The 13,278-nt window shown below is 39.8% G+C and overlaps 1 protein-coding gene across 1 annotated transcript in view; it reads left to right on the top strand.

Annotated features, from left to right (window-relative positions):
- The window catches only part of LOC128385197 (voltage-dependent calcium channel subunit alpha-2/delta-1-like), a 98,154-nt gene that overhangs the window by 37,274 nt on the left and 47,602 nt on the right, over positions 1–13,278 (top strand). Inside the window, exons 4-6 of the mRNA XM_053344050.1 lie at positions 1,642–1,701; positions 7,878–7,913; positions 8,622–8,745. Of these exons, the coding sequence (XP_053200025.1) occupies positions 1,642–1,701; positions 7,878–7,913; positions 8,622–8,745 (220 nt within the window). The remainder of the gene's footprint in view (positions 1–1,641; positions 1,702–7,877; positions 7,914–8,621; positions 8,746–13,278) is intronic.

Raw genomic sequence — 13,278 nt, forward strand, 5'->3', positions numbered from 1 at the left:
GTTCCTCAGAGAAATGCTTTTGTGCTGATGCAAGATACTCACAAACATAAAAGTCTAAAGTAGCACTGAGAGGGTGGATGACCAACGGGGAGGATGAGAAAAGTCACTTAAATGTAGCACATTTGCTTTTCCCCTCAATTAACATACATTGCTGCTTACGCACACAAAAACACACAAAGGTGTTTCGTATTCAAAAAGCAGAAAAGCTTTTCTTCCTTGCTGTAACCACACAGACACACACATAGTTCAATTTCACCTTTACTCCTCTACTAGCCACCAGGTCCCACTTCTTTGACAAGCACTGCTGCATTTCACCCCTAATGAGACACAACCGAGCGGCTGTCGAGGTAACCGTGTTTCAGACCACAAGAGAGTCAGCCCAAGGCATGCATGGTGCACAGGCATAACGAGTGATCTTAAGCCAGATCTGCAGGAGGGGGGTTTCATTATCAAAATATTGCCTCAGTGCCAATTGATTATGCGATATGGGAGGCTTGGGAGTAAAAAGGGAGCAGTGTGGGAATAAAAGACTAAAAACATTTAACACTGTTACTGTTACTTTTTATGTTTTTCTCAAATGTGTGAGGTCAAATTAATACAAATTTGACTTCTGAAATAATCGTTTTTAACAAAAGCTTTCTCACTCTCTCAACCATCACATTGTTGGTTTCTCTTTTTATCTGATCAGATACAAAATGTGTACTTGATCTAACTGTGAAGCTACATTGATATCAGCTAACTGGTAAGATTTTTAAAGGCCAAATGAAAAAATAAAATTGAAAAACAAAGGAAAATGCTCAAGGGTGTCATGTTTAATGTATGATTTTGCACCCAAGCACTTGTCCCAATATCCCAGTATGCGATTCAAAAATCACACTGTCTTGTCTTGTTTAATTTCACACTAGAATTAATTCAATAATTAATTGTTTCAACCCCCTCCTATTCTCATTTCAAAAATTAATTTACTCCTTTGCCCCCGTCAAATCTCTTCTCTCTTAGTGTGACTTAAACCCCTTTGTTGCACATGAGCAGGAAAAGCTGGATTCGATATTTCCCTGGGGAAATTAATAGTACAGTGTGTTTCTGGACCAGGTACAGATTAAAAGCTGGGCCCATTATAAACCCATTAACCTAGTCATTAGGACCAGATATGGGAAATGGTGGGAATAGGTGGCAGTCTAATTTTAGTGCAACAATGTGTCACAGCTAGTCCTAATTTACACTTGCAGGTGCAGAGAGGAAATACGGTATTTTTCCTTTAACACGCTGTTCCACCATCATCAGCACCCTTTTGAGCTGCCATTTGGTTAGATGTCATGACTCCACATGCAACACTGATATTTAATTATGGATTTCTTTTTTCCTGCATTAATTTTAAGATCACTGAGGCTAGAAATTTCCCAGCTGAAATGCCCATGGCTTGGAAATTTGTGTTATCTGTCATCCATGGACAAAGTGAAAGTTAAGGCCAATGTTATAATCATGATGGTGACAGTAATGTAGCCTCAGAGCCACAAAACCTCACTTGTTGTTTTGTTGTTGTTGGTGTTGTGTTTTTTACAGGAACACTTATTAAACATGGGCTCATATTCAGTATTTCTCTCTCCCTCTGCTCTTCCTCCTCCCTCTCTTTTCTCTCAGAGGCTGGCCACAGAAGCAGAAAGGTTTCAAATGGAGCACGTGTGGAGGGACGACAGTGAGGTGAGTGAGCGGCATGAGCCTGATCTGATAAGTTCATTAACAGTGGCTATATTACATACAGATCAAGTAGTGTCACGAACTCCACAAGAGGAGCAGGAGGGAGGGACATTTTATTCATGATCCAATATGATGGTAATAATTGGATGGCAAATCTCATTACAATGACAATAGTGCTGTAATGACTTCACACAAGATTGAATTTCATTATTTTACAGTATAAGCTGAAACAATAAAGGCATGCTGGTGATGAACACGCACACACACACAAACTGACTCTGATATTGTCCATTAATAACAGTATTAAGACTACATTAGAAGAGAATATACAGCAGATTATATGAACACACTATTATTTTACTCATTCAATTACTTTACCTGATTGCTGGCCCAGTGAATACTGCGACCCATTCCACAATAGCAGCCTCCTTAGAATTACAATGCAGCTCTCTCGCAGCTATTCCCTGCCCATGATGTTGTGGTTGACTGTAGTTCAGGCTTTTTTTTTTATAATAAATGCAAATTGCAAATTTCCTTTGCAATGAGGAAAGTCTCTCGGAAGCCACTTAATAAATGACAAATGATATTGTGTTTACGTTCTGTGGTGGAAAAACCTCAAAGAAATTCAACTTTACCATTTAGCCTATTACCTTTTAAAAACTCTTCAGCGTTGTTTGCCAAACCTTAATTAGTCTTTTCCATTAAAAGTTTTCCATTACTCAACTTCTTGCATGCTGCCTTGCGCTGAGAAAACAGGGGAATGAAATGACTCTCCAGGGATAGATTAATGTATCTGCTGTATTACTGACTGAATTTGATATTCCTTTGGCCCGGGATGCTTGGCTAGCAAACGTAATTAATTTTTTGGTTAATGTTATGGGGAATTTTGTATGCCTTTAAACAATTAAATAACTCCCTAGAATTGTAAAGAGACAGATTGGTGATGTGTGTACAGAGTGAATACTCAAGCTCAAAGCACAAACTCACTTTCTTTTCAGCCATGCAATTTTACAATGAATATGTACAGCTTTATATACATGGCTTTTTGGACTCAGCTAATACTTCTTCTGTTGACTGATGAGGCACAGTGAATGTAATGGGAGAATTATGCACTGCTTTTTACTAATTAATAAATGTTACTTTGTGCTTTAGTATTTAATTTTTCAGAGCCAAGTAGATTGCAGCAGCCTTTATCCCCTTAACATCCTTCGCCCGCCGGCGGGCGATTTGCCCCTCCCGCGGCTGAAATTATGATACGCAGCAATATATATAGCTTCAACTTCCGTCAATATGGACATGCTATACATCGTTAGAAAGGTTAGAGTCTCCGCAAGACAACCATCCAGTTCATTTTACAGACATCATGAGCACCAAACTATAAATCATTCATATTTACCGGCATGGTAAACGTGAGGTACATAAAATAAACAGCGACTCCCTTGAAGCCCAATTATGTGTCCATTCCTCAATTGTTTATATCCATTCTGTTCATAAGACTCCACTGATCAAAAGTATCAAAATGGTTTTTCATAAAATTATTCCAGTTTATGAATATTGTCCTGTAAAGTCCATTGTTCACCGTCTGCCAACTTTGTTCGTCAAATAAAATCCAAACTTTCCTGAGCCTTAGCGATATTTTCCTTAGTTCCTGTACAGTGTTGTTGGGTATGCTTGTTTTCCTTATCTTCCTACCTACAAAACAAAAGTGTCCCTATCTTTTTCTGTTGAGTTTTCATCCCGGTACACCCCGTGAAAGAGACCAAGCGCTCCCAGTTTGGAGGACCAATAGGCTCGGTCTTCTGTTCTTTGCGGCCCTAGTATAGCCTAGGCTTATTGGCTATCGACATGTCAATCATTCAAGATTGTAGCCAATAAATTTACCTTTCCAACGATGGTAGGCATGTCCATGGGGGGTTAGTATGACCTAAACTATGACGCCGCGTAACCTATTTAAACTTTTTTCTACGGCTATTTTGGATATTTTACGACGCCGAAAGCTACAAAGAGGACCAAGTATGTACTGGAAGAGGCTTTGGAGGCTTTTGGAGATGGTTATGGTATCTGAAGAAAGTGAAGATAGTGAATATGACTCTGAGAAAGAGGAGATGTTTACTGACGGACTTCACTACATCTTAGATCGGTGAGTAACGGTATCTTTGATAATGCTTTATAGATTGTATCTGTTTATTTATTTATTAATTTAGCCATGAATGAAAGCTGAATTAATGTTAGTGGGTGGGGGGGGGGGGGGTTCTGCTTATTCAGAAGTACAGTAGAAAAAAGTGAAAACAGTACAGTAAAGTAGCGTTTCACAAAATGGCTGCCAGCCACTAAATCAAAACAACACAGTAAAGCCAAGGAGTGGTGGGGGAGGGGAGGACATAGACATATATACGTATATACGTACGTATATATGTCTATGGGGGAGGAGGTCTGCTTATTTAGACTGTAAAATACAGCAGCGTTTCACAACATGGCTGCCAGCCACTAAATGACACCTACACAGCACAATACTTTGCAAATTGTCCCCTGGTAGCTCTAGTTTCAACTGTAGGACTAAAGTTATATAATCCACCTCTTTCTTTTTGTGTGCCCCTAATTCCACTTTTATTTTGATTTTTTTTTATCAAGCTTGTAAACAAATTGAACTGATTTTTTTTGACTGTATTGACATTAGGCTTTTATTTATTGTGAATGCCCAGACACTGGGTATATTACCCCAACACAATTATTCTGTTTATTAGTTATTTTTCTGGTGTTTTGTGTAATTGTTTTACTATAATTTGTTTACATCTGTGCATTACATTGTGATTTGTAGGTCACAGACTGACAGTGATGTAGATTGGGAGCCTGAGACTGAGGCAGACAGACCCCCAACCCCCCTCTCCTGCTGTGGGCGGTCGTCAGAAGCGTCAACGATCCGCTTCTGCATCACCTGGACCAAGGACCTGCATCAACATCCCACCCCCACCCATCCACCTCATGTTGCACTGCACCCCCAAACCCAACAGTATTTGCATTACTTTTTACTTTTATACACTTTTTATAGTTTTTGTATGTTGTTCATATTTAGTTCATATTCTGTATATTTTGTATAGTTTATTCATTGTTCATATTTTGTTGATATTGGCACAGTTGTACATATAGTACTAGTACATTTGAAGAATAAAAAAAATCCTTGTTTGAAATTCAGCTCAGTATAGTCTGTCATTTTTGTTACTTAGCATTCTGTAGTGTCTTGTCACATGACAATATTTCAATATAGCCAGCTAACATGTGGAGACCCCTCCAACCACCCATCAAATGAATGTGTGAAAAAATGTGTTTTGAACCATGGTGAAAGGTTTTATAGTCACCAAAATGCTTCAGCAGTGTTTCCAGTGTCACAGAAGTGAGTAAATGCATTTGGCACAATTTGGCCATTTGGAGACGTTTTGGAGAGGTTTGGGAACGCCAGTGACACCACTAACTAAAAATGCCATAACTTTCATAAGGTTAGGCCTAAAGGTCTGAAACTTCATCCAGGTGTGTTTGACAAGATGTAGAAGGTATGTGGTATGGTGGTATATGCGTGGCATAAAGCATTGCCTAGTTATTGTTATTCAAAAATGGCATAGTTTAGGCGAAGACAAAAAAAATGTTTTTGAGCCATGTTTGAGCTGATGTAGTTTAGGTTGTACTGAACAAGCACATTTCTAGAAACTAGAGTTTGTCAGCTTTCAAATGAGGTATCATACATGCATCTAGAACTTGCAGTTATTGTGTTATAAACTTTTCCATTTGGGTATGCCAAATAGGCGAAAATTACCCAAAACAGGTGGATGCTAAGGGGTTATAAGCTTCGGGGATTCTTATTATTATGTTAGAGACTTAAGACAAAGGTTCATGTGTTCTAAGATTAAGAGACAAAACATCTCTGGCATGGTTGTTGTCATGTCAAAAAGAGAATGTGATTTTCTTGTAAACAGAGCTGTAATGTCACTGCAAGTAATTGTATGTGCGCCTTAGGCTACACTTAGGTTAGCCTCATATGATGTTTTTGTGTCTTTTCTAGTCTTTAGCATTGGCAATAAGGCTGATGTGCACTGTGCGCGTGTGTGTGTATGTGTGTGTGTGTGTATATGTCTTTTCTGTGTATTTATACAAACCACACATGCTCTCTAATTTTAATATATTCCAGTAAAATCATTTTAAGACAGGATGTGGACATGCAAAATTTTATATATTCTGTAATGCGAGATCATATATTCATTATGCAGAGCAGTATTAACAACACCACTGCAACCAATAACAGAACAGCTATATAACATTTTCAATATCTAGCCTATCTAGTCTCAGCAACAAAGCAATTCAAAGTGCTTTACAGTACATAAAACATAAAATGCATTAAGACAAGATATAAAAGCAACACAAATAAAAAGACATTTAAATATGATTAAAAGTGTTAAATAGGAAATAAAAATGAAGCTAAAATAGTGTAAGACAGATTAAACAGGAGTATTAAACTAAGCATTAAAATGCCTAGTGGAGCAGCCTGTGTGTGGTATGAGTGTGTATATCTATGTGTATGCATCTGTTCTCTGTCAACTTTGATAACTGAGCCAGTACTACCAGGCACCTCTCCCTGCTGACTTTAAACCCTTAAAAGCTGTGCAACCACATACTTGCATGTGTCTGCTCAGTGTAATGTAATGACTTTGGCTCTATTTACACTTGGTATTGAAACACAAACTATATTCACCTACTTTCCAGAAATCAATTTGCCAAATGAAAATGTGTCTTTTGAAGGTTATTGTTGTCTGCATTCTAATTTAATCATATTATTTTTAATACATTATTGATTCAACCTCACTTTTATGTATGAGTGGGCTTGGGGGTTGGCACCATCAAAAATAAACATTGTGGATCATTAAATGTGATACAGCTTCTATTAACTTTAATTTGAGCAGAACAAGGTTGTCTTGTATAACTCCTTCATAGAGGACCACTGGGATTTAGACAGACCAATGTTTGCAGCTGCTGTGATTACACCATAATTGGTGGAAGCAGGTCATGTTGAAGTCTTCCAGTAAGTGGGTGGCATATTGAATGAGTCATTATGTGTTTACAAATGTAGACAAGGATTGTAGCTACACCTGGCAGAGATTGAATGGGCAATACATTAACAAGCATGTTCCTTATCCAGACAAGATAAACAGACACAGACCATATTTTAATATCAGATAAGAGTGGGATCAAAGTGTGCACACACAGTTGGATTCAGAGTACACATCACACTAGCCATGACATAAATGATATTTATTTTTCAACCTTTTCTCTCCTTTCATCCCTTTCTCCATCTCTCTCACATTAAGTGTTCTTGCACACAGTAGTCTCCCTTGAGGGGTGTGATAGTGCGACTTTAGTGTGATCATCACCTCTTAAGGTGCAGAGTAACATAACCTGACAGAGAACATCATGGGATGGTCTCCTCTTATCAGCTCCTTTGCATGTTTTCTTGCTTGCATGTGCATATTAGCATGTTCGCATCACCCACTCTTTGAAGATATCATTTGACTTACACATCTCCTCATATCAAAACAGCAAAACAGAGAGCAGATGCTAGAGGTTCGTACAGTTTACACAGCTGAATCACTTACTCTGAGTTCATTACAAACTGTTTGAGCTAAAGGTAAGTGTAGCAGCAGCAGCAGGAGGAGTCACCGATCCGTTTGAGTTGCTTTCCTGTTGACTTGCAGCTCCAGAGGTGGTAGGCAGGTGGTGGGAGTCAGTGAACCAGCTCTGTGGCTCCGGGGCATCCTTATGTCAGCAGCTAGGCTAGCTCGTTAGCGCTCTGCTCGCCTGTGTACTGACAGGAAGCCCAGCAGTGTGAGAGCAAAACACCACCACTTACTTCACTGATCCTCAGTGTCAAACACAGACCAGTGCACTGTAAGGAAACATAGCAAGATTCAAATTATATCCACAGTCCAGATATTTAACATTTAGAAAAAACAATACATATGTTCTTTTTTTTAAAGTAAGAACCACTTTTTTAGTATCTTCAGCAGTCAGGCAGCTTGTCCATCTGTTCACCCGTCCTTTTCACTTTTTACCAGTTGTGCATTTAAGAATATAATTTCATCTGTTTGGTCATTTGTTTCTTATCTTTTCCTGTTTCTCTTTCAATCTCCTTGCAGTCTGACAAAATTGTTTACTACAACGCCAAAGATGATGTAAGTATAACTTCAATCCTGCTATTGTGATATTCTGTCACTTTGATTATTACTATGGTAACCTGATGCATTTTATTAATGGCTTGTGAGAATCCCCCATCCTTTCTTTTTTTTAAATCCTCATCTTTAGTACTGCTTAAAGTTATCAAAAGGAGTTTAGATACTGTATGGTTGTGTTGCATGTGTAAGATTTTTTTTATCCATACAGCATTATTGAGTATCTTTTTGTGTTAAAGTAGGGGTCTTTTTTGTGTGTTAGAGTGCATGCATGTTTTGGACCCCACAATCAGAAAGCTGTGTGTATTCGTGAGATACTGCATGCCTCCTCTGGCCTCAGACGTCATCTGTCTGCTCTGATAAACAGGGATCAGCATCTAATTCCTCTCCACTGTCCCAGTGGGAAAGAACCACACACCCACAGCACACTAATGTCACTCTGTATTTGACTGACAAGCCCTCTCCCCTTTTTCGCTTTCTGTCTGTTGATGCCTGGATTTATGTTTCGCTGCCTAAAATTTAGTTTCTTAGTTTCTCTGCTGTCTCTTTCCTGTCTTTCTATATGTCAGTAGTGATATTTCACTGAATACTCAACATTGACACCTTGTCAGTCACAGTGACCAATGTACAGTATGTTAGCAATATGAGGATCAGCATACATGAAAAAATGCTTTGCAGGGTGGTTTCTAATTGTTTTGTTTCTTTGTGCAGCTTAATCAGACAGAGAAGAAGAACCGCTATGTTCCAGATGATTTCCAAATAGACCCTGACTTCAGACGACTCGTCTCCTACAACACCAGTGCTGTCCACATCCCCACAGACATATATGAAGGCTGTAAGTTGAAACACACATTTGTATGCTTTATTTTTTAAAAAGCATAATCCCTCTCTATTACAGATTGTCACACACAGCAACCACCTATCCCCTTCCCCCTATTTTCTGTCTGTCTGTACCCCTGTCATCACTATTTTCAGTATCTACAAATGTTCCTATGATGTAGAGCTCAGCTTCCCAATATGCTGTCAGTGTCAGTTCCACACCCAGGCTGGGCCATTCTAGTCTATATATAGCTCAGATACCAACAAGCCAGTGGCTAGTACACTCTTGCCCTCTCTTTACACTGGTTACCAGCTGCTCCTTTCTCGCTCGTTCATCAGCGGCCCTGCTGACCTCTTAGAACAGTTACACAGAATGTCAAGGACTTCACCAATGATAAGCCTCCTTGTGGGTGTTTCACACTTGTGTGAAGCAGCTATTTTGGTGTAGTTTTCACACATTCACATGCATGCTTCTTTTAGTGTGTATCCATGCATTTCATGGTCACTGTTTTCATCAGATAAACATAGTTTTGTGCATAGGTTATTTTTAAAGTTTAGCTTTCAGCTAAAATTTAGCTTTGAGCTAATTGTGGCTCTAGGGATGGCAAATTCAGCCTGTTGGTCAGTCAATTGTTCCATCAATCTGATCCACACTGAATTATTATGACAACTATTGGATGTATTACCTTATCTTCATACCAACTTGGGGTTGACATTTGTGGTTGTGATTTAAATGTCCCAGCAATTGTTGCCATGAAATTTGACCATGACCCCTTGCAATAAATCTCTAAAGCTTTTAACCTGGTGCCATCGTCAGGTAGAAATTATAATGTGTCCAATACTTCCAAAACAGAAATGGCTGCAAAACTAATGACATTTATATTAATCTGTAATTTATGTGTACTCCCAATTAGCAAAGGATGGACAGAGAAGGATAGCATACTCAAATATATACTCAAACTATACTAAACTAAGATGATGAATGAAGTAAACATTCTAACTTCTAAACATCAGCATGTTAGCATTGTCATCGTGAGCATGCTAACATTGCTGATGTTAGCATTTAGCTCAAAGCAGGACTGTGCCTAATTATAGCATCACAGAGCCTCTAGCTTGGCTGTAGTCTTAGTAATGTTTTCATTTTGATAAACACGAACGTATTAACAGTAGAGGAAATGCCATTCATATTATAAAACAAGATTTTTAACTTGTCATTTTGTACATATGGCAGAGGCGGCCGTAAACATGCAGAAATATATTGTGTCCTTGCTCAGAGGGTTTTTGTGAAACGTCACCGGTTGCTTCCCTGGTAACACTGACATGTCTGCTGCTTCTTCCTCTCCTGTTTAATGAGAAGTGTTGACTATTATATGTGCACATTTTTAGGAGCAGCAACAGCCTGGAGTAGCAGTTGCAAAGGAGAGAAGATTATTGTATTTACATGCGTCATGCACTGTTGACCACTGATCCTCCCCACTTGGACAAGTGGGGTTCAAGTGCTCTGGAGGACTTCAGTACTTTCAGTAGTAATATCAGACTAGCCTAATTTAAGCTATCACACTTTCTCAGATTTTCTTTTCTTTCTATAATCATCGTCCCTCCCTAAATGTGTCTGCTGCCACTATGTGTTATAATTATTCTTCTCTCACATCAAGCTGGTTTAAAGTTAATCACATTCAGGGCCATGATTTCCTAGGGATATCCCTCTGCCCTGGAGCCAATCCTGATCTGCACTGGACACAACACAGACAAATACACCATACAGGCCACCAGTCAAAGTAGATTTGGTCCACAATAATTAAATCTGATATAATAAGAGTGCTATTAGTGAATGTGGCCAGCCTTAAACTCTTTCAGACAAATTTGAGTAGTCAAGGGCCACATAATTGGACTTTTATCCATTATGATCTTACAGTGTGAAATGAGAAATGGACATAATACTCTAAGATTAATGTTAGCATCAGTTTAATGGCTTTTGGAAGTTTATCTCGAAGTCATTTTACTCTGTGATTCACATTAACGCTGATACCAGTCTAAACGGAGCATGCTGTTGTTGTTCATCCTGTTCTCATGATGCTTAAAAGAGAAGGTGATTTCTGCTGTGTCTTACCTCAGTATTTCCTTACAATCATTGGTCTTTCCTAATGCGTGTCAATCGAAAACAGTATATAAACACAGGCTTTCTGTGTCCGAGCTAAATCTGGTAGTGTACAGGTGGATGACAGTATACACAAACAGGAGCAGAACACACAATCCAAGGACGGACATAAGGATGAAGGCATGTCTTGATACACACTGAACATGACAGTACAGGTCGTGTCCTTCAATGCAGATACAAAATCATACATGTAGACATACTTGGTATGGCAGGAAGGAGATTTAGCAGCACGGGGACACAGACAGGATTCCGGGAACGAGAGAAAACACGACAGTAAGCTTGTGATGAGACCAAAGACTGAATTTTAAATGAGAATTGACATGTGATCTCACTGTGATAATGCTAATGGAATCTAGGTAAATCCAAGGAAATGCAATGTCAGCCCAAGGTTTAAGGAAGGTTAGCAATGCATCACATGTTACATACTTATTTCACCAAGTTATATGTGGTTCAGTAATAAAACAGCTGAACCATTTCCCTACATCCAGGCATGCAGCTTGAGCTCATGGCCTTCTCGGCATTGATTGAGCATTCAATTTCTGTAATGATCATCACACTGGGTTTGCTAAATGCGGTGGACTCGGTCACATGACTTTAATGCCCTTATAGAGCCAGTCACTCCACATAAGTTGGACTATAAATGTGCAGAGTGACGGGCCTCTGAGGCCTTTGACTGTGCAGACGTTTTTGTCATTGCCAAATGGCCAAATGCACTCAGTTATTTTTACAAGCAGCAGTTATAATGATGAAAGGGTGGAAGGGGAGGGTGGTTTGGACTGTTGGAGGAGGGGGTTGTTCCCAGTGTGATTCATCGATCTGTCTTTTCCTCTCTTTCCATAACTATATTTGCCTGTCTCTTTCTGTCTTATTCCCCATCTATCTATTCCTCTCTTATTATCTCCATGTTATACATGTTTTCTTATTTTCATTACAAGCCTTGCTTTGCTGAATTCTGTATGCAGGGTCTCAATTAGATGCCTACATCATTTTTGTTGCATATGATGTCCCTCAAACCTTCAAACTTTACAATCTGTTCAGTAGGTGATTCATAGTTTTTTGAGCATCAGTACATCAGATACTATTTGACTGATTTGACAGGGAATCCACTTACCAGCTGCTCCACATTTCACTACTTAACACCTTATTTGTTGTTTGTTTAATTGGTATAGCCGGCCTCTGCTGCATGTCATAACCCTCTCTCTCCCCGTATGTTTCCTGTCCTGTGATTAATTAGAAATACACAAAATGTGATTTTGTTATCACTGTCCTCTATTGCAGTCATCGGGCTTATAGGTTGTGTGACATCTGTGTGATCTGACCGCTCTGAGGCATGTGGAGGTGGGTGGGGTCTGGGTGGAGCTCTGGTTATCACAGCACTGTAGCTGGGCTGGTGTTGGCCCTCTCTCTCTCTCTCTCTCTCTCTCTCTCTCTCTCTCTCTCTCTCTCTCTCTCTCTCTCTCTCTCTCTCTCTCTCTCTCTCTCTCTCTCTCTCTCTCTCTCTCTCTCTCTCTCTCTCTCTCTCTCTCTCTCTCTCTCTCTCTCTCTCTCTCTCTCTCTCTCATTCTTCTTTCTCTCCCTCTCTCTCTATATATCTCCAAGGACAGGCTGCCACATCGATGCCACCCCGGCTGGCCAGTACTGTCAGTGTTGCCATAGCGATGTGTGTGTGTGTGTGTGTGTAAGAAGACACATGCACTTAGACACACCCTGGTGTTCTATCTTGTTGTGTGGAGGAAGGACTGGTAACTTGATTAGGGGACTTTGTCTAGACAAGACGGGCGTCCTTGTGGCTTTTACTGATGCTGAAGGAAAGATGTGTCATCCACCTCTTCCTCTTTAATTTGCGGTACACTTCCTCCACATCCCTAGCCCCTTTTTCTCCTTTTCCCTTCCACTTGCTTGGTTTCTTCCCTTTGTTTTTTTTTCCCCCTTCCGCTTGCTTGGCTTCTTCTTTTTTCCTTCTTGTCCTTTGTCACCTTTTGTCTTTTACTTTTTCTCCATTCCTCCTCACTGCCTCTTTTCTCTATCCTTTCCCTCTCTTCCTGTACAGTACTGCTCCTTCACCCCACCCACCATATCTCCATCCTCTCCTTCTGCCATCCCTCGCTCTACTGTTTTAAGCATATTTATAGGGGAGTGTGTGGAGACAAATGTGTTACTGTCTTTCTCCCCCGCATTAGTCCTGCTGATAAGAATCCATTCTCCCTGCTGATCCAGTGTGGGTGGTCAGAAAGGCATTCTTTATTGTGTTTATGTGTGTGCACACACGCACATTAGAGATTAATCAGAGTCTGTCTGTGTGTGTGAATGTGTCTGAGAGAGAGAGAGAGACAGAGAGAGAGAGAGAGAGAGGAAGACACACTTGGGGTGTGAGAGTGTGTGTGGGTGTGT

The sequence above is a fragment of the Scomber japonicus genome, chromosome 23 (genome assembly GCF_027409825.1).
Source record: "Scomber japonicus isolate fScoJap1 chromosome 23, fScoJap1.pri, whole genome shotgun sequence".
In the NCBI taxonomy this organism is placed as follows: Eukaryota; Metazoa; Chordata; class Actinopteri; order Scombriformes; family Scombridae; genus Scomber; species Scomber japonicus.